Raw genomic sequence first — 22,219 nt, forward strand, 5'->3', positions numbered from 1 at the left:
TGCTTAATAAATGAAATAAAGAAACGATAAATTAATGGAGATGAAAGTGGATGAAAAGACGACATGCCGCAGGTGGGAAACAATCCCACAACCTTCGCATTGCGCGTGCGATGCACTACCGATTGACAAAGGGTGGCCAGCCAGTAAAGTGAAGCGGTACATTCCCTTCCCCACTCTCCGAAGTGGGGGAGGGGCGAAGTCAAGTAACTTGAGCTATAGGCGTATCTACATAGTGGGCAGGTGGGCACTGCCCTCTGCCCACTCGGTACATAGGGCTATTGTTCAAGTGACATGAAACGCACTCTATATAGGTAATTGTGGTTAGGTGACCAATAAAACAATATATATGTGCAAAAGACGCAGACATACATATGTGCGTGTTTTCGCATATATTTCGAAACTGAATATTCCTCAATAAGGCTCAGTATTATTCAGTGTTATTCAACAATAAGTTAACCGCACTTAGTCAAGGACTTTATTTTTGTGGACACTCAACAACGCCTTAATGATACTCAATACTCTTTATGTATAGGGCAACATCATTAGACGACTTTTATGTTGTGAACTACACTTTATTGTTGAAATATTGCTATGTGCTTTCAATAATTGTTGAGGTATTACTGAAAGGCTATTGAGTCGACACTTCATCAACAATATGCCAACATCTTCATATAGTCATCTTTATAAGGGTCCTGGTGATTTTAAGGCAAGTAACTCCTTTTTTCCTTGATGAAGCACATAGCATGTTAGAGTAGAATACGCCCTCCCACTGAAACGTGTGCGCTAATAAGTCAGCAGTAAAGTTAAACATTTTGAAGAAATCTCAATTCAGAAATAAGTATAAATTTCGCAAGTACATTTCAAATACCACTTTGTCCTTGCGCGCAAAGTATATGTAAGAAATTTCACCGGAGATGGCAATGACAATGGCGACGATGTGCGAATATTTTTTTTAATCATGATGAACGAAAAAAAACTCATACGATAAAAAAATTACCAAAGCGCAGACAAGGTCGCTGCTGCACATTTACAGACCCATTGTCGGCGCCTGCGCACTCAAATGCTTCACTTTAACAAGGCTTTCTGACCCTTCAAGCACGTAAATTATCCTCCAGGCGCATTTAAACACCATTTTTTTCAGACGCCAACCACCACCTTTAGCAGTCAATTTAATTTGATAGAAGTGCAGTGGCATTTCTGTTGGTTCGAGATGATTATATTAGATTTATTTACAATGATGCACGCGCAAATACATGTCCACGACTTGTCCAGGCCACACACACTGCCCAAACGATGACCGAACACGCGTTGGCGTAAGGACGTGCCCATCCCAGAATCGACGAGAGCCTTCCCCGGCCGATGGCGGTTCTTGAAATGCGGCACAGCACTTTTCTCGCCCCTGTGCGAGCGTCAGCGACGTGTCCGGGGATTCCCCATGCACTTTTCTCGGCATTTCTGCTCGTTCACGAACAAGGTAGGTGCCGTGAGACAGCGGCGCCTTGCGAGAAAGTCCTCCGAAGCTACGAAGCACTTGTTGGCCGAATGATGCGAGAAGTAAGGGAACCTGCGGAGTTTGCGCAAGGCAGCAGACTTGCTTAACACACACACACACACACGCACACACACACACACACACACACGCACACGCACACGCACACGCACACACACACACACACACACACACACACACACACACACACACACACACAGCCGCGCTGTAGCAGTCCCATACCTGAGCACCTCCGGTCCGCACACCTCGGCTGGTCCAGGACCGACGGGACATGGGTCACGTGGAGGGCTGGCGCCCCACTTTTCTACAGCCTTAAGGCACCTGTCCGCGCACTCTTGGCGGCTGGAGAACACGGCGGTATTGTTGGCTGCCGGACAGAGCCCATCGGGGAAGGGCCATCGCACGCATCGCACACCGTCGAAGATGGCCCATGTGGGCTTCACGTCCCGCCTGCGTTACGCCACAGGATGGGTGCGCACAGGCCGCACAACTCACTCATAAAACGCCTTCATATTATCAGGAGGGATTACCTTGACACCATGTCAATGTGCAAATTCCATTCTTTATTACTTCTTAAGTTGGACTTATGTGTCTGATGATCATAATTTCGCTCGTTCACTAGAGCACTACGTGCTTGTTCAGGAGAGCGGTTTCGATGACGTTGCTACTTATTTCGTAATACCGTAATATACATAACCTCTTCAGAAGATGTGCGGAGTATAGGGCTACCCTTAATTAATGACTTCTGAAACCCCTGAGCCCAGCCCGATGCGCGATACGCTACCTAGGCGATGTGGTCATAGCGCTTGAGTGCGTATGTTGCCTGCTTTGGAGCCATGGGACAGGGCGTTGTCGTTGGCTGTGATGCGTACCCATTGACACATTGACAGGCGAGTCCCCTTATATGAAATTATCACTATCGTTTTCCACAGTGCACTCGCCTCAAGTGTTTTCAAATATAGAGTTATTACAACGATGCGATTTTTGCTTGACAAACATTGTCGGAATTTTTCCATTCATAGACCCCTAATAAGAGTTCTTGAATTGTACTGCGCATTTTCATTGCAATACAATTCAATGATCACTCTTATAGCAATCACAATGCGTTTATTTGAGCAGGGCTTGTACAATTTGCCCCATTTACTTGCATTTACACTGATATGCAGTGCTCTTCGCATAAGTCTCTCACACTTTTAAATTCTATAGTAGTACACAGCCGGGTGAGCAACCTAATGTTAATTGCTGTCATATTGAGCCAATCGGAATGTTTTGTAACACAAGAAGCTGTCTAATGTAGTTTAAATAATGATGACCGTGGGAATATGCATTTTAAAGCGAAGCTGTTAGCCTTTCACTGTTCGGTATTTTTCGTGTCTCTGTCCGCGGCCAAGCAATGTGGACCGATCCCGGATGTAGTGCAATAGCGGGCCGACCCGCAGCGGGGAAGCAGGCGTCAAGCACTCCGCAAAGTGAACTGAAAAGTGCATACATTCTTTGGAATCAGGCGTGCAAGATACAGAGCAGTATTCGTTTCAACGAAGAACAGGCACGAAACAAGCATCCGAACCACATAATTGATGACGAGGCGCTCCTGATAATGCGATGCACGCAGCGCTCCCCGTATACGGTTCCCGTTAAATATTACTGTTGCGCAAGCTGCCGCGGCGACGGCAGCTTGCGACGTGGGGAGTGATGTCAGTAGTTTTCGTTTATAAAAGAACCAGCCTAGCAATTTATTTCAATTTTTGTTGCAGCACTGCTATGGGTAGGCAATGCACAGTTAGAGTTCCCAAGGAGCAGCGTGAATGCTAGGAGTGGCAAAGGCATAAAGAAACGGCAATACAAGCAGTGGTGGCGTGCTGTCAAAAAAGCAGGCACTTTCATTACTCCCATTACTCTAAATTACGATTACTACCATTACTCTAAACAACAGCTTCGCTGGACATCCACTTTCGCAGGTCCGGTATGGCGAGTCAATATTTTTATTGTAGAAATTATATCAACAAAAGTAAATGTCAACGTAAACCAGCTTGCACAACTTCAAGTCATGTCACAGGAAAAAGAATGGTTAGAGAAGTTCCCAGAAGAATCTGGTTTACGTATTTCGATAGGTAATTCTTTAAGCGCCGTTTTCTCCTGAAATGTGATAGAAGGGGTGCTATTCTCGACCCGCATGGCGGCTGCACGGCCGCCATTACCCACCATGTTTACTCTCTGATTGGCTGTCGAGAGCTCACATGCCTTGAAATTTGGGCCGGGAGACGGAAGCTTTGCAAAATGCAATTTTACGTTTTCATCAAGCTGACGAAACCTGACGTGGAGCTGCAAATTTTATCGACTAATACATTTTTTTGCTCCTTGGCAGCTATATTGCGATGTTAGCGCTTCAAAAAAGAAAGTGAGTGGTTGCGTACAGAAGCTATTGCAATGCACTTGCAATTTCACGAATATGTGGTGGCGATCCAAGATAGATGCCATGTCAGCTTGCTGATTAGCTGAAGGAGAATGCCGTGAGGAGCGTCACCGGAAGGGCCGTTTCGTAAACGTCAATTTGACGCTGCGTGACGTTGCGCTGGGCCGCCATTGCAGAGATTCTCCGCCATAATTTGTGGTGTGACGAGCCGCGAGAATTACGCTAATGAGCAGCCACATGCAATGGCGGTCGAGAGGAATGCGTATCGCCACATTTTTTCCGTCGTTTGGAGCCATGAAAATCTTTTGTTCATAACCCGTGCTCGTAGTATTTGCATCGCTCTCGGGTTGTGTTGGCATTTGTATTTTGGGCCATCATTTTCTAAAGGAACGCGTTCACAGGAAATAATATTGATTGAACATAGCAAACTTCCTGCAACGTTGTTCGCTTTTCGCTGCTGCGTTTCTATTCTAATCAAGAATAATGCATTTTCGCACAATCAAAAGTTATGACAACGGCATCTTTTTAATTTATAATAAAGAATGTACGCAAGGCGGCGCCTTGAAGTTTCCTCCCGCGATTCGAGTAACCAGTGAAGTGAACAAGAAATGGCAGCGTCGGCGCTTGCGTCGCGCTAGTGGATATCCCCGGCGCGCGCAACGCTATCGGTGATATTCGGCCTTTCTCAGCCAGCCGAGTTCGGCTGAGTCACTTACGTTTCACGAGATAGTGATAACGTGGCCTAAAACGCGCGCGCATCCACTGCTAGGTCGCGTATGTTGTCTCAATGAAGAAAACAAGCGCGTTGGCGCCAACATGCGATGACTAATTCCATTTCCCGGGGACACGCATCCTAGCTAATGAAGCAGACGACGGCTTGTACGCAGGAGACGACGGAAGCGAGAAGCGTTTTCGACGGAATAATCATGCACTTTGAGCTAGCTGATTTATTTTTACTGCGGACGAAAACTGTTTTGCTTTACAGAGAACCTTAGGTTCCGTGCCTTCATTTGAGTTTCTTAGGCAAAACGTCAAGGCAAAACGAAAGCAAAATGGGGCCATCAGTGCCATTTTATTCGCGTCGCCTGTACGTCACGCATCGAAGAAAATGGCGGAATGTCCAGAATAGCGCCCAAGGTGGTAAAATACGAAAAAAAAAAAAGAATGACGTCAGTAGCGACGATAGGCGTCATGCTGCTGGCGATATTCGAAAAAGTGCGAAAAAAGAGAAGTGGTATTGCGATAACCAAATGTTTTCACTTTGTCTATTCGTACGTACAGCAAAATAAATATGAGAAACAAATTAAATTATAGGACCTAACGTTCGAAAGAAACACGCACTATGACAGACGTCCTAGTAGCATTTTCATGATTGATTTCATTAGCTTGGGAAAGTTCTTTAACTTGAAGATATTACATGAACGTCTCTTTACTCCTTCATCAACGTACTGCGACCTTCACGGCAAAGGGTGAAGCTGCCGTCGTGCTCAGTGTAATGAAGCCGTGTTGACTGATCCATCTTGGCGGGGATCATCATGAGGTATCGTTTTTGGGTCTTTTCCTTTTCAATGTCGAAACTGAGAGCTGTGTAAAAGAAAAACGTTCGAGACGAATTATGATCTCAGCGCCATGAGCTGTCGTCATTAGCGTTGCTGCTTTCGTATTCGTCGAAATAAAATCTCGGTAACACCGTAATATGGCAACGACAAAACGTACGTCACGCTATGTGTTCTCTAGACGTCTATCGTGTACATTACGGTGCTTGGGTAGCGGAAGCCGTTATCATCTACTACCTTACATCATAGTCATCATCATCATCATCAGCTCAGCAGCAGCACATTTTATGTCCACTGCAGGACGCAGGCCTCTCCCTGCGATCGCCAGTTACCCCTGTCCTGCGACATACATACATACATACATACATACATACATACATACATACATACATACATACATATACACTCATTCCCATAGATGCTAATCTATAAAACTCAGATGCGCAACCGGGTATCGGACGCCAGATTGGAGTGATAGTCTTGGTTACATCATCGTACCCAAGGAAAATAGAAAAGGAGCCGGAGGAAACATGACGTCAGGCCGCTAAGGCAACCTCCTCTGACCTCTCCCCTCCTTCTCTTCGGAGCTTATCTGTGAGATGGCTTTTGCAAACTAGGCCTTGAAAGGTGCCACATGTTTCATGGCGTTGTTTGGTTCGTAGTATCTGTTAGTGACGCCCCCGTAACGATCTGATCTTGGCACCCCTTTTCTCCTTTATACGCTCAACGCGCTCGGCAGCTAGAAATTGCTGCTTGCCTATCACGTCGAAAGGCATGTTCCCAGCGAGTCTTTACATTCTTTGTGCCTAGGCTTCAAGATTGTCCCGCGACGCTCTTTCGTAGAGATACGTCTTTCCTTCCTCCATAATCGTAACACATAGGAGGGCGCAGCGGTTCGCTTACTATATTAAAATCCCGTATTTATTCCGAATTCCGAAGCGCCATCTGTATTCACTTCGCTAACGTACTGATTTGCAGTAGTTGATAACTGATGTTCGTTTTTCTGTGCCTGCGTCTTTTTCCTTGCGCTTGACACTTGTTACCGCGTCTATTCACTTCCGCCGTGGGAATTTCACCTCCTTCCGACAACCCTGCTATTCGCCAGAGACGTTTCTCACCAGGTGCAGGGCGCGAAGAGCGGTCCTGTCGAGCACACTTTTGGCCTGTCGGCCACCAGGTCATCGATGCCCGGGACTACGCAGACGCGCCGACAATCGTCCATCGTGGCGAAGCGGTCCGGGCTGCGGTTGCACACCCGCACGTTCTCCGTCACGGTAAACACGCATTCGTTGCTGCTGGCTCGGTAGTGGTACAACTGGTACAGCATGTTGCAGAAGGTGTACAGGGCGTCGCCGCACTTGTTGGACGCCTGCGCGCGTGAAATGCAACCGCACAACGTCGGAATATAAAAAAAAGGTATATATAAAGTCCAGGTTGTGACGTCCATGAACCACAATCTAATTATGTGGCACGCCGTTGGGAGGAGGGAGGGGGGCTTTGGAGCAATTTTGGCCGACAATGGGGTTGAATAACAAACTTGCAATGGACGGTACAAGTGTTTTCTTTTTTTTTTGTGCACTCCGGCGCAATCACAATGCGGCTACCGCTGCCAGCATTGAATCCGGCACTTTGCGCTTTTAGCAGTGCAACGCCATATCTCAGCGGGTCTGTTAAAATTCAAACTTGGCCGTTTACCATATTCTGGTTTGAACTCTGGCAAACAACAGGACCTAGAAATAATCTAACGCTAATATATTTTGTCGGACACATCATAAATACATATCTCAAAGCCAGTGTCACCCGCAGAATCCGTTCCAATTCGACATGCTTTGCAAACTCACGGGCTACAATTAGTAAATTGCAATATGTGACATTAAATAATTGGTTAAAAACTGAGTGCTGCTATTTCGTTCATTAGTCGAGTATGCATTTTCATTTCTCATGCAAGTAATGCCCAACACTTCTAGTAATGCAACCGAAGCACTTAAATGGCTCTCTCTGACACAGGTGATCGTGAAAATTTTCTTAAGTGTTAAAATTTAAGGATTTCAGAAATTCAATACACCCGATATATCGAAAGGGCCTCACCGATTCGTGTATCGGTGGCAAGGGCTTCTCGGCGACGTCTGTATCGTAGTGCTCATCATCCGTGGTTGGCGTAGTCTCCGAGGCTCGGTTCGCGTGGGGCTCAGCAGTCCCGGTGGCCGGGTCGACATCTACCATTGGTTGCGCTGCACCTGCAGCCTTTGCTCCATCGACCAAGCCCCTGCTGCCGGCATTCTTCGCGGCTTTCCTTGCCTTGTGACCTTTCCCTGGTCGGAGAGTCGAGCTGTCGTCCTTGGGGCGCGCGGCTGAGGGGTTGGTCTTTTTTCCAGGTTTAACGGCCTACGATCAGGCAGAGCCCCGCATTTTACGGCTTGCGATAACCTGAATAGGGGCGCAATTTTGTAGCGATGCCTTTTCGGGTGCTATTTCATTTCGCCCTTCTTGTGTTTCGTCACTGACCGGAGCGATGCTCCACCCACGGTATTAATACGATCAGCCGGCCGTGAACGCTTGATAATAAGAGTTGCATAGAATCGAGCGGATTGCATTCCTAGAAACTTGCAGCCTAAGTGATCAAGTTGGTGCCTGGTTTGGAAGGCAGTATCATGGTTCCTTTCCCATAAAACGGGCAATTGATTTGTAAAGGGAGAGAGCGGTTCATCTTCGGTGTGGTACGACCGAGTGAAAATAATGTTTCATTCCCGGGATAATTTAAGAATGCGATTGAGTTTGTTCTTTATTTTCACGCTTTGCCATTGATTCGAGTGGCGTTACGCCTTTGCTATCTCTAGGATCGCCCAGTCGTGAACAGCGAATGATAAAAAAGGCACAGAATCAAACGAAAGGGATCGTCAGATTACCCAGCCGAGGACTCTTGCTATAAAAGTTTTGTGAATAACAAGAGAGTTGAATTTAATGGTCAAAATGTATGTGTGCTTTTTGTTTCTGGCACCCTTTACATATATTAACAAGCAGGCCAATTATTTCCAACAGACGTTTCATGCAAGGAGCTACGCTTACTGTTGTCACTTTACCACGTATGAAGGAAATGTGAGCATTGTGCTTTTCGCAGGGTCACAAAAACCCAGCGCATTCGGAATCAACAGAACTATCCACAAGGACGATGTCCTTCCTATCCGCCTGTTGCGAGTTTGTGTGAGCGTTCGATTATTGAAGGAAAGGACATATTGGGAAAGACGTTAAGACGGAACAACTTTCACTCAAGGGACTGTTGCAGCATGGGGGATTGATTCCCTGAGATCGGGCATTGGAGGTTTAGACGAATGATGATAACACGAGTCATTTCAGCATACGCTACCATATGAAGAATGAAATCGTGCTCGTACACCGCACAGGGCCTCCGAAGTCAGGGACTCTGTTTCACAAGAACCGTTTTGATTATTTTTACCTCCAAAGACATCAGGGCCGTTAAAGAACACAATTTAGAGACTTGGGAAATGGCAAGGCAAGCCTTAATCGTACACTTGAATATCGCGAACGAGTTGCTACTCTTGAGCTCGAAAAGATGATGATGCTGCAAGAGCGGGCTGGCTGCCTTTCGGTCAGGGCTGCGTATTCGTTTGGTTAACAGGGATATGGTACACTAATTTAGCAGTTATAGCATCGATAGTATTCTGCAAGGGAAGGTATTTTTTGTAAAAAGAGTTGAACTCTTCGCCTCTACTCAAGAGAAACCCCAGGTGCATTAGCATACCGGCAACTCATACATAAAGCGAAGCGGTATAAGGAAGTTCTCCCGCCTTTCGGAAGTCCTGGAGCTCTCTTTTATCAACCGTGATTACATAACCAAGAATTCACAAACGCCTTTGCTATAACCCCTGCACTATACCTTCGCCATGCCCGGAAACTTGTTCTATCGTCCCTTCCAGTTTAACCACTTCCGTGCCACGCGCGCGTGCATGATGACGGTAGCGTTGACCTTTGGCGGTCATCCAAGCTCGTGGAGCAATTTTCATACCATTGCTTAAGATAAAGCTTTGCAGCCACCACATAGACTGGTGAGAGCTCAAGAGAGTGTGTGCTAAAATCTTTAAAAGAGAACTAAGGGATTACTGAATCTGCAACGAATCTTGGAGCGGCCGGATGGTACGGCGTCTGTCGGAAGCCATCCCGATGTTCGTGACGGTCATTTGTAAGAGCTCCCGCAAGCTTGATTAATACTGTGAAAACTCCCCTTACCACTGCAATGAAAAGCCATTTCGTGTATTTAATGGAGGGTTCGGTCAGAGCTGATGTTGCAATATAAGGTCCCGCATTGTGTCCTGACTGACGGTTCACTTACTGAACACTGCATGCTGAATGTACGCTGAGTGAACCCTCGATGTACGCTGATTATAGACCGAATGGCTGTTAAAGCTGGTCGCAAGAGTACCTTGTAGAATAGTTAGTAACCAGCAAAGCCGCACCGAGGACAGTAGTGGCAAGCACTCGCCGTTGGACATACAACGGCGGGGGAGCCTGTTACGCCGCAAATAGGCAATGAGCATTATTTGGGCGCTCCCCACGAGGCAGCCCTTTCATTAGTACCCGCAGGCACGCCGACGGGGCCCGACATAAAATGTGACGCGCAAACAAAAGGAGCTTACTTCGAGGCGACAACCACCGTCCTCCATGGAGGCGGTAACTACTATGAGGTCCACTCTCCTGACCCTGACAAGTTGACCGTCACGGAGAGTTCACTAATTGATAAAAGGGGCCAACATCGAAGACTTCAGTAAAAACGGCGTCGACTTTGGTTTCCCAAATTGCTACGCGGTTGCGACGTATGCGGGGGTGATGGTGAAACATGCGAGGGCGAATCAGTATGTCCTTGCGCCTATTTTTTTAGCCAAATTACACCTGTAAATGCGAAGTCAACATATTAATGCCCAGCGGCGGACCTTCTTTGTACCGGCCTTATATGCCGGTAGCTCCGCAGAACGGCGGTGCTGTCAGTTTTCAAGATGGCGGTTATGCTTCACACGTCCACGGCGTGCGAGCAATGAAGTGTGATTCGTTTTCTGTATAGAGCAAGGGACGACCGCCCATCGTAATCCACAGGGAAATGCAACCCATGTATGAGGAAAGATCTCTCGTTTTGAGAAGTGTGAGCTGGTGGTGGCGTGAGTTCGCAAAAGGCCGTGAATACTTGCAAGACAATGAACATTCGGGGAGCTTGGGGCTTCAGCGACTAACAACACAGGCATCTCAAATTTAGTGCTGCGATGGGACACCTTTCTGAATTGGTGTGGAGACTATGTGGAAAAATACTGTAAGGTACGTAAATAGCACGTTATATTTGTGATTACCTGCATGTACCTTATTTTAGCTAATAAAAAAGATATGGGAAAAAACTGGTTCGCCCGAGTAGGAGGCGGAGCATGGTGGGACGATGAGACGTCATGGGGGGAGTTATGTGAACAGTACGGCTCCTCCGATTGGCCGCGACAAAAAAGAAAAAAAAAACGAAACAAAAAAGAACTGCTTAAAGAGGACCTCTGGAGTGGGACTGAGAGAACTCTGAGTAGAATCCGACTATTTGTTTCAATATGTAAATAAACCCTTCCACTCCTACTCCCGGACGTACTCATCTCTATGCCTGGAGGATTGTTGGTCGTGTTGCGCCTTGTTGCACGACCCGAGGTTTTCTAGCGCGTACCTTAGTCAAACTACACGATCATGTTTGCATTTATGCGCCAGCGAAATGCAGCTGCCGCACCGCGGAGCAAACCTGCGATCTCGACCATGGCAGCACCGCGATAGCCACTGCGCTACCGCGGCGCGTAGATAAATTTTTCAGTGATGCTGTAATGACAGCATTACAGGCGTCTGGCAAAGGACATGGCGTCAAGCGCGGTTTTTCAATTGTTTTTGCTACTCTCCCCATAGGCGCAGGTCCCTTTTCGGCGAGCCCTGTAATATGCAGTGAAGCAAAAGCTAAGGTTCATATGAACACACAAGACACGCTCCTCCATCATCCACTTCAGATCGCCCTTCGCGCGTTACGCCGATTTTACGGAAGCTTCAGCAGAAGGCTCAGTGGCGTATATAGACAAAGAAACAAAGAAGAGAACTAGGAGGGAGCTTCAGGGGTAAATGTTGAACACAGGAAAAGTCGCAGGTGATCAAGACACAGTTAGCCTTTGTTTCTTGCGATGCCGCGCTGGCCGCCCACGCCTTTACAAAAAGACAACGAGTACTATAGCGACGCACAGCTGCGGCACTTGCACGTCGCAACGAGGACGATAAATGCATACGCTGCAATAGGTGACCGAAACATGCACAATGATATTGGGAGAACATGTGCACAGGCTGGTTAGAAAACCGAACAAGTGCCGCATCGATTAAAAATAGGTGTAAACCAAGCATACTAGACTAAGTCCGCGTAGCGCAGCGTCAAGTGTTGGGTCAATCCCCTGAGAGAGAAAAAGCGATGGGGATGGCTTCACAGAGAGCCGGCTTGAAGGGCGAGCTGCGTGACGTAATGCTCTTCCTTTCAGTTTATTTCCTTCCTCCATGAGGGCGCACAATGAGCGAGTCCCCTCCTCCTCACAAAACACAACCAATCATTGATCAACCAATCGACGCCTTCATCCTCGTGACGTCACGTGTGGGACCCTGCTTGCATCACAGCGTGTGGAGAACGGACCGAGAAAGCCCGGAGAAGAGAGGATCATTTCTTTTTTTCCATAAAAAAAAAATTTGGGTTCCTCGCAGAGCGGAAAGCGGCCATGTTCACCATAGACGATCGTCACTACATTCTGTACATTATGCGCGTGCTTATTTAAAGTGCGTTTAATATTTTATGGGTGGCATTGGGGCGCTTTCTTAGTGCTCACCGGGACGGCCCGCTCCTCCGTGTGGTGCGGTTCCTGCCAGTCGACCAGAGTGAGCTGCTCCTCGTCAGGAAGTTGGGCGGCCCAATGCAGGTCCATGAAGACCGCGACCACAGCGGTGATAAGAAGCACCGTCATAATAGCCATCATCGCGTGCCACAGAAAGGGCGCCTGGAACCTGTCTCTGCGTCGAAGATTTCGTGAATGGCACAGTTGCTTAGTTATTGACAAGAATATGCAAAGAAATAAAAGAAAATCAAGTGAACGTAAGCAAATGTCTTTAATTGAAGTGTAGAAATAATGAGAACAAAATTTACCGATTATTACGATACTCCCTAATGCGAAATTTGAGCGCAGCTCTATACGTGTTTTCATTTCGCGATATATTGGTTGGCTTGTACAGTCTTTCTCGTGTGGCAGGTTGCAAACGGAGCTAAGCGCGACGTGACTGCCTCGCTAATCTTGCGAATAGCGAGGCACCCTCCTGCTACACCCTCCTCACCCCTTTCCTCCTCGCGCCTTTTCGCTCTCGCCAATTTTTACATCCCCGCTGCGCTCCACGTTCGCTCTCATCTTTCGCTATGCTCGTTCGCTCAGTCACGTATAGGACAACGCGTATGCTCGCCTCAGGAACGGGGATCTAAAAGCTGCGCTCTCAAAGGGAAATGAAATTGGACGATAAGAGAGCCTGCAACCAATCGTACCTGAACCCACACCTAAAGCATGATAAATTGATTGAAAGAGTTTACCGCTCCAAAAGAACACTCGGAATACCGGCGACACCGTATTGGACCGCACTGGAATAATTATGACCATCTGGCGCTCTTTAAGATGCAGCACTACCTAATTACGCTAGCGTTTCTGCATTTTGCCCCCATCAAAATGTGGCCACCGAGGCCGTGACAAGTGGTTAAGCAGCAGAATGTCATAGTCAAGTCGCAACCACGAAGTAAAAAATTGGTAGAAAAACAAAAGCGCTGTTCCTACGCCAGCGACTCCATCACAAACTGCAGTGATCGCATGCAGGGACTTATGTCACACTCGAAACACCAAAGAGCAAGCCGCACTAGCGGGAAAAGCACACGTATTCGTATGTGCAACACGTGTTTTCTTGCTTTAGCGTAGTTCTTAGGCGCCCGTTCCTTGGTTTAGTATCGGCGTCCTTCGGCGTAACGGCGCGACCGCGCTTATGCCATTGCTCGCGCGTTCGTTGTCGTCTTCCACAGCTGGATCCGATGCCGCTCATCATGCCAGCGTTCCCATGCTGCCCCTCCCTCAGCGAAGGATCTGATGGAACTGGCTCACTGCCAGTCGGTGCGTTCATTCCGGTTTCAAATTCTCTGCCGCAATACATCGCCCAATGAAGACACGAATCCAGCTGCACTCAAATTTCGCATTACGAAGTATAGTAATCCCCGGAATTTTTTCAACTTATTCCTTTCCCTCTTCTCTGAGTGTAGGATATGCACTCACGCGCCAACTTGGTTAACCTTCCGGCCTTTCCTTCTTAGTTTCTCTCTCTTTTCACTGCTGTTGGAACCTCAGCGCTGACGCCCGTTATTGCAAATGGGTCGCAAGCCCCACGGGTAGCGTTGGCCTGGCGGCCTGGGGCACAACTGGAAGCATCCGAAGGTCCCGGCAAAGCATGAGTCGACTGGTAACAGAACAACTTGTTTATTCTAGCATCGCAAAAGAGCGGCCGGTCAGATCGACCGAAGTGGAGAGACGGGAGAGCACGCTACTCAACGCAAGAAATCGGAGCCTCTCTCTTGGCGTCCGGGGGCAGCTGCTCTTATACTCTCGGAGTTGAGGGCAAGAGGGAACGCCTCGATAGAGGCGCACGTGACTGGTCACGGACAGGCTGAGAGACATGTTGAGACGAGTGTAGTGACGCCTCCGCCGAGCCGGCGCCGGTCAGACCTCCTCGCTTCACACTTGGGGAGCTCCTCTCCCCGGCTGCCGCGCTTTGACAAGCGTGGGCACCAACATGCACACACACACGCACACTTGAAGACACGTGGCATTCAAACATGCCTGCACGCGCGTGGCGGGGAGGCGTTGCGGCGGCGTCGAACGGGCCAAAATGTCCGCCGCTTTGAACGAAGCCCCGGCGTCCGTTGCATCCGCGCCGGCTACACCGCGCGTTGTAGGCGAAACGTAACAGACCGCCCCGCCGGGGGAAGGAGATCCCGATGGTCAGGGGACTGCATCCGCTGTCCGGAGGGATGTCGCTCGATGATGCTCATAACCGAAGTCGGGCGTTCTTCGGCGTTTCTTGAGCGCAGCGCACAGAGAAGGCCTCGTTCTCTCGTTCAGGTTCACACAGGACACTGCAAAGTGACTTCGCGAGAGTTGACATTTTTGTTCACGTTCCCGGCAAGCGTTAGAACTACGCCGAAACTCAACCGCTCAGTCAGCAAGCACGACACAACCCTCACTAAGCCATGCCAGGCTCTTTCCCCTTTTATACTACTGCCTAGTTCCTTACAGTAGTCTAGCAGCACTCAGAACGCGTCCACAAATTGGAAAATTGCACTAGAAAGCACGTCATCACTTTGAAACACTACACAAAAGCAATATGTTAAAAATCCTGCCTCAGGAAGAAAAACATCAGTAACAAATAACTTTGAGGCTGATTCTTACGTTAGGGGCTTCGACTTAAGCCATCGGCGTTACCGTTGAGACTCCCCTTTTTGTAACGCACCTCAAAGGAATATTGTTGCAAAGCGAGGCTCCAGTGCAGGAGGCGGCCATTTGTGGAAGAGATGGTCTGCAGCCGTTGGAGAGGGCAGTGATCCGTCTCGAAGCATGCGAAGCGGAGAACGCAGCGAGCGACCGTACACTAGCTCAGCTGGCGAAAACCCCGTAGCCGCATGCGGCGTGGTCTTTAATGCCAACATCACCCCAGGCAGACACAGCTCCCAGTCAATTTGTTGTTCAAACCACAATGCTCTCAACACGCGCTTCATGACGGAGTGGAGCTTCTCAACGGAATTCGACTGTGGGTGGTACACTGAGCTGTGTAACAGCTTTACTCCACACCTTTCGAGAAAGGTTGTTGTCAAAGCGCTAGTAAACACTGTGCCCTGATCTGACTGGATTTTCGCAGGAAAACCAACTCGCGCAAATATGGACAGTAGTGCATTGACTATCTCAACTGAGCTGAGTTCTTTAAGCGGCACTGCTTCAGGGAACTTTGTCGCTGGGCAGATCACAGTCAAAATGTGTCTGTACCCCGTGGCTGTTACCGGCAGAGGTCCCACTGTATCAATAACGAGCCGTCTAAAAGGCTCCGTAATGATAGGTACCAACTTCAACGGCGCCCTCGATTTGTCCCCTGGTTTGCCCACCCGCTGACAGGTGTCGCATGTCTTCACAAAGTGGTCTGCGTCCCGAAAACACCCTGGCCAATGGTACTCTTGCAAGAGACGGTCCTTAGTTTTCTTAACTCCTAGGTGTCCGGACCACGAACCCCCATGCGACAAGCGCAACAGCTCCTGGCGATAGCATTGAGGCACGATCAGCTGATCGAACTCCACTCCCCTGCGGTCTAGATACTTCCGGTACAGGACCCCACCTCTTTCCACAAAGCGAGCATTTTTCTTGGCGATACCTTCCTTGACAATGCAGCGTATGTTTTCTAGGCTGCCATCCTTCTTTTGCTCGGCTATCAAAGCCGACCGGCTGACTTTTAGCAACCTATTAAGTCCGTCTGACGTAGGCGCGATGAGCAAATCTGCAGATAGCTCTTCTAACTTTCCCGCATCGGGAATTTCCTCTCCAGTATCTGGTGCCTTTAACGCTACAGGCTCAATTTTATTCAGTTCGGGCGTGCTCTGAATATCAGCTTGCTGCTCCTCTGACCCTTTCTCATTGTTCGACAACGTCGGCCCCGCAACTACCGCCTTTGCAGCGAGCTCCCGAACCTTCGATCTGGTTAAGGCCTGAACGCTAGCCTCACCAAACAAAAGCCCCTTCTCGCGCAGGAGGTGATCGGACCTGTTCGAAAATAGGTACGGGTACTGGGGGGGGCCGCATAGATGACACTGCGGCCTCCGTCTCAAGCGCTCCGAAAGGTCCTTCAATAAGCACTTTTGCTACGGGCAGACACACGCTATGAGCTTCCACGGCTTGCTTGATCCATGCGCACTCGCCGGTGAACATATCGGGTTCTACGTAAGAGGGGTGAACTACATCCATCGTAGCTACGGAATCGCGAAGCACTCGGCACTCTTTCCCGTTCACGAGGAGGTCTCGCATGTAAGGCTCGAGAAGCTTCATGTTCTCGTCAGTGCTGCATAATGACAAAAAGACGACTTTTGCTTTTGTTTCCGGACACAGCGCCGAAAAGTGACCCGGCTTCTGGCACGTACAACAAACGCGCGCTTGCCTCGTCTGGAACCGCTTTCTGCGTTCGGCTTCGGCTGCCGCCGTCTCCTTAGGTTCGGTCTGACTGCTTTCACTCGCATCCGCACTACGTGTGTTCCCCCTTGCTCTCATGGGTGTGAACTTCGGCCTCTCAAACTTGGAGCCAAATTCACCCTTTTGACCTTCCTTAGCTCCGCGAGCCCGACGCGTCACAAACTCCTCGGCTAGCTCAGCGGCTCTAGCCACCGTACTAACGTCTGGCCTATCCAAGACCCAGTACCGCACGTTCTCAGGTAACCGACTATAAAACTGCTCTAGCCCGAAACACTGCAGAACTTTCTCGTGGTCACCAAACGCTTTCTCTTCTTTGAGCCACTCCTGCATGTTTGACATAAGCCTGTAGGCAAACTCTGTATATGACTCACTTTTACCTTTCTCATTTTCCCGAAACTTCCGACGGAACGCCTCCGCTGACAGCCTGTACTTTTTTAGCAGACTCGATTTCACTTTGTCGAAATCCTCTGCCTCCTCTCTATACAAGCGAGCGACTACGTCGGCCGCCTCGCCGGGTAACAAAGTGAGCAAGCGCTGTGGCCACGTTTCCCGAGAGAACCCCTGCTTCTCGCACGTTCGCTCAAAGTTAACCAGGAACAAACCAATGTCCTCTCCAAGCTTAAACGGCCGCATCAGGTCAGTCATTTTGAACAATACTCGTTCTCCTGCACCGTGTGCCTGACTTCCATTACGAGCGCGTTCCATCTCTAACTCGAGACGCTTCATTTCCAAAGCGTGTTGACGGTCGCGCTCTCTTTCTTTCTCTTGTTGCTCTCGTTCTATCTGTTCTTTTCGTTCACGCTCATCTTTCTCTTTCTGTTCTTTAAGTTCACGCTCCTGTCTCTCTTTCTGTTCTTTAAGTTCGCGCTCCTGTCTTTTTGCCCTCTCCTCAATGGTCTCAAGGCATTCCGACAGCTCGTCATCCTCCGCTTCTAACTCAAGAATAGCCCTTAGCAGTTCTGGTTTTCTGAGTTTGTCTGAGACATCCAGACCCAACTCTCTTGCAAGCTCCAGCAATTTCGGTTTGCGCAACGACTTCAAATCCATGGCTGCTCTGAATGCTGCTTTCTCTACTGCCTACTATTGTCTTGCCGCAAACTAACCCGGCAGCAACGACAACCACAATTACCAGCTCTGTTTCTGACACTAACAAAAGCCTGGCAAAACTCAGAAGAAGAAAGTCCCGCACTTACCAAACCTCGCAGCCAAGAATTCAGCGCAGTCGTTCCGCTGCAGGCAACCAGTCATCACACAGGGCTCGTTGCACTGCTCCCGTATGGTCGTTGTGCTGCTCAGCATACAGTCAACCGCATATCTTCGCTGCTGGCCTCCGTTGTCGCGATCTCACCGCTGGCAGACAGTTGTTGGAACCTCAGCGCTGACGCCCGTTATTGCAAATGGGTCGCAAGCCCCAAGGGTAGCGTTGGCCTGGCGGCCTGGGGCACAATTGGAAGCATCCGAAGGTCCCGGCAAAGCATGAGTCGACTGGTAACAGAACAACTTGTTTATTCTAGCATCGCAAAAGAGCGGCCGGTCAGGTCGACCGAAGTGGAGAGACGGGAGAGCACGCTACTCAACGCAAGAAATCGGAGCCTCTCTCTTGGCGTCCGGGGGCAGCTGCTCTTATACTCTCGGAGTTGAGGGCAAGAGGGAACGCCTCGATAGAGGCGCACGTGACTGGGCACGGACAGGCTGAGAGACATGTTGAGACGAGTGTAGTGACGCATCCGCCGAGCCGGCGCCGGTCAGACCTCCTCGCTTCACACTTGGGGAGCTCCTCTCCCCGGCTGCCGCGCTTTGACAAGCGTGAGCACCAACATGCACACACACACGTACACTTGAAGACACGTGGCATTGAAACATGCCTGGACGCGCGTGGCGGGGAGGCGTTGCGACGGCGTCGAACGGGCCAAAATGTCCGCCGCTTTGAACGAAGCCCCGGCGTTCGTTGCATCCGCGCCGGCTACACCGCGCGTCGTAGGCGAAACGTAACACTGCCATGCCATCGTCACCGTGCCGTCGTTCGTCCGTCGCCGTCATTCCCTCGTCGTCATGCGTGGCATTTGCATGTTTGAGGACGACAGGAATTCGTTGAACGACGCGTTTCGCTATGAAAGAGTGTCCAACTTGGTCATGTGCCCTCTATACTGACAAATGGTCGCTAAACAAAAACACCTTTCATTGAAAAATTCAACAAAATCGTTGTTTAAAGTGATTACGCCAGCGCGCGGGTGCCACACATTTACAATGTATTGACTCGCCGTGGAATAATAAGAGCACGGCCGTGTGACTCGAAGCACACTGCTCGGCTCTGGCCAGGTGGTGGGTCTGAATTCTAGGGCTGGATTAGGTGTCGATGGTTTGTGACCATGACGCAGCCACTAAGCCGTTGCCAGAATTTGAATCCGCTAGCGGGTGGAATGATGGTGTGCCTCTTTGGCCTCATGAGAGACCGAGATCAAAGTGTGCTGTCGCTGGCCAGACGTGCTTGGAAAAACACGAATGCGGCTCGGCTGCGACCTAGCCCAGCTTAACGACCGACAGTGAAGTGTCCGTCACGGTGACGCGACGGATTGGGGTTGATGTCCTAATGTCAATTTTTTTAAAGCGATGCGTTTTCTTTTACAGGTTTGGTTCCAGAGCAAAAAAAAAAAAAAAAGTAACGTTCAGGTTCTGTTTCGACTGGCGCAAAAGTAACGTTTTTCATCTCTTTTTTGCATTATACTACATGCAGCGCAAGAACACTAGAAGTCGATTAATAAGGCCGCACAACTTGTTCTACAACACAATGTTTATGGCTTGCGCCTATTCAACGCCCCGAAATCGAGCTTGCCTGTTTACTTTCCTTGAGCAGCTAAAGTATGCAAGTGGCGCCTCCATCAGCGAATGCTAGGCTTGTCCGCTGTGAGCGGAGGCGGTCACGAGCGTGCTCAACTAGGGCGTTCTAATGTCTGCAGCCACAATGGTTTTATTTTTCCCGTCAAAGTAAACCGGCTATGTGACTATAACTGTTGATATCTGGACATACTAACGCATTCATAACCATATTTTTCGTTTCGTTACATACGTCTTATGTCCCTTCTCAGCTGTCACCACAAGAAGCTTCGGCTTCTCCTCGTTGCGTTCCTCACGTGACCTTTCATGACAGACGACTTCGTTTGAAACGACTTTTTGGGCTACTATCCAAATCATTATAAGTGGTTATCTGTTTCGTGTCTATAGGGTCTGCAGACAACTGCTGTTATGGGGGCGTATTCTTGTGAAGAGTGATGTTCTCCGAATTTGTTTACTTGTAATCGCCCGTCTGGCTGAGATGACGGATCTCGTGACAGACGAAACACGTTTAGTTCGAGCGAGTGAGTAAAGGCAGAAAAAGAGAATAATAATGAATAGTTATAAAATGTATCCATCGCAAACATCACTGAGTCGGGCTCTGCCTTAACACGAAACTCGGCTAATTGTGCCATTAAAGAAATTCATGCACGAGCGAATTAGGCGATCAAACAAACGATGGCAAGCAGTCTTGTGCGACCTAATAATGTGCAGTATCTTGTAAATTCGCATTAACGACATTGTACAAAATTTCACAGTTTTATACTGAGAAAACAAGAGCGAGACCTAGCGCTACAATAGTTAATTCACAGTGACAAACAATAGCAACGCATTGACGTTCCCGCGATGTGAAGCAGATTTGTTAGGAGGGCACATTCGAGCTTGTGATTGTACTTTGTGGTTGAAATGTACTGCATAGTAGCGTAACTACGCTTCCTTAGAGTGACTAAGAGTGTTCCATTCGCATTTGTTTTCGTTTTACAGCGCATCTGTCTATGTCTAGGATCTAGAAAAACATGTGTCCCCCCCCCGAGATCTTGACAAAAACAAATCATCCTGTGGGCGGATCCTGGTGATACTGCAGAAAGAGTCCAAGCTCAATCCCCCGTGGGCTCGGGGAGGTGTAACGCGCCCTTGAACTACGTTTGTGACACGTGGAACCCGAAGAGATCCCAGAAACTAGGGTAAGAAGAGATGTTTCTGAAAAAAATGTTTTATACAACTTGATCAAAAAGGCGCAAGTTGAACAGCAAGTTGCCATTATCCCTCAAGAGAAAAGCGTATAACAGCTGTGTTTTACCAGTACTCATGTACAGGGCAGAAAACTGGAGCCTTACGAGAAGCCCTCTACTTAAATTGAGGACGACGCAACGAGCTACGGAAAGAAGAATGATGGATGTAACGTTAGGGGATAAGAGAAGAGCAGATTAGGTGAGGGAAAAAACGCGAGTTAATGACATCTTAGTAGAAATCAAGAAAAAGAAATGGGCACGCACTGTACATGTTATGAGGAGGGAAGATAACCGATGGTCATTAAGGGTTACGGACTGGATTCCAAGGGAAGGGAAGCGTAGCAGGAGGCGGCAGAAAATTAGGTGGGTGGATGACATTAAGAACTTTGCAGGGACAACGTGGCCAGAATTAGCACATGACCGGGTAGTTGGAGAAGTATGGGAGAGGCCTTTGCTCTGCAGTGGGCGCAACTAGGCTGCTGCTGCTGCTGCTGATGATGATGATCAAAAAAGCTTGTTCGAAAATTCTCGGCGCCTACCGCGCAAACACGCTAGTGCCACAGCTCGCGTATTCGTCGTCGTCGTCGTCGTCGTCGTATACTACAGCTATCTCCGTGGCCGCTCATCATTCCAGCCCGCAATTTCACTTCTGTCATCGTGATGGGGAGGCCGCGTTTATGGGGCATTAAGGGTGTATGAGCCGTTCACTGTCTTTACGTGAAGGACACAGTTATTAACAGAGGTGATACACGAATGTGTGCGCGTATTTATATCGCAACGATGACCACAGATTAAGACAATAGATATGTTCGCACCTTTGTTCAGTGTTCTGGGTCACCTCTCTGTCGTGCGCTAAGTTTCGGTGGTCATCCACCTTCACAGAGTGGAATGGCTCATTAGTTTTCCGCCATTTTATTGGTTGATTGCCCAAATGCAAAAATCACCGCTGTTACGAGCATACACATGGCTAAATATACAGCTAGAATTTTGTAAATCTCAACATTCGTAATAACACAGTTATCCGAACTAATTTCTTGCAGTCGTCTCCATTCAAAATCAATTGAAGTTAGACGCTATGTGAGAATAATTATGGCCACAAAATGCGTACGTAACGAAAAATCAACTTGAATTTCCCAGAGAGTTTCCCAGAAGAACGAAGTTAAGAGAGTGCAGTTGCTTCCCGCCATTCCAAAGCTCGAGCCATGCTGGCGGCTTCGCAAATGAACATTATAGGCCCAGATTAGTGCGAAACTGTGAGGACACAGTCCACTTCTAGTGCAGACATGTTGGTGTCAGCGAAATTGGAAGCAAAAGCGTTCTTCGTAAGACTGCCTTTACAAAATGGGGAAAATGTGCAACTTACCGCCAGCGGG

At 48.7% G+C, this 22,219-nt stretch overlaps 1 protein-coding gene across 1 annotated transcript; it reads right to left on the reverse strand.

Moving 5' to 3' along the window:
* Positions 1 to 1,068: 1,068 nt before the first annotated feature.
* Positions 1,069 to 12,605, reverse strand: LOC126523307 (uncharacterized). Its single transcript, XM_050171958.3, has 5 exons — positions 12,364 to 12,605; positions 7,568 to 7,864; positions 6,598 to 6,848; positions 1,733 to 1,960; positions 1,069 to 1,564 (listed from the first exon to the last, which is right to left on the reverse strand). Exons 1-5 carry the CDS (start codon positions 12,508 to 12,510, stop codon positions 1,411 to 1,413), a joined length of 1,077 nt encoding a protein of 358 aa, XP_050027915.3. The 5' UTR covers positions 12,511 to 12,605; the 3' UTR covers positions 1,069 to 1,410.
* Between the last annotated feature and the right edge of the window lie 9,614 nt (positions 12,606 to 22,219).

This window comes from Dermacentor andersoni, chromosome 6 (genome assembly GCF_023375885.2).
Source record: "Dermacentor andersoni chromosome 6, qqDerAnde1_hic_scaffold, whole genome shotgun sequence".
NCBI classification, from domain to species: domain Eukaryota; kingdom Metazoa; phylum Arthropoda; class Arachnida; order Ixodida; family Ixodidae; genus Dermacentor; species Dermacentor andersoni.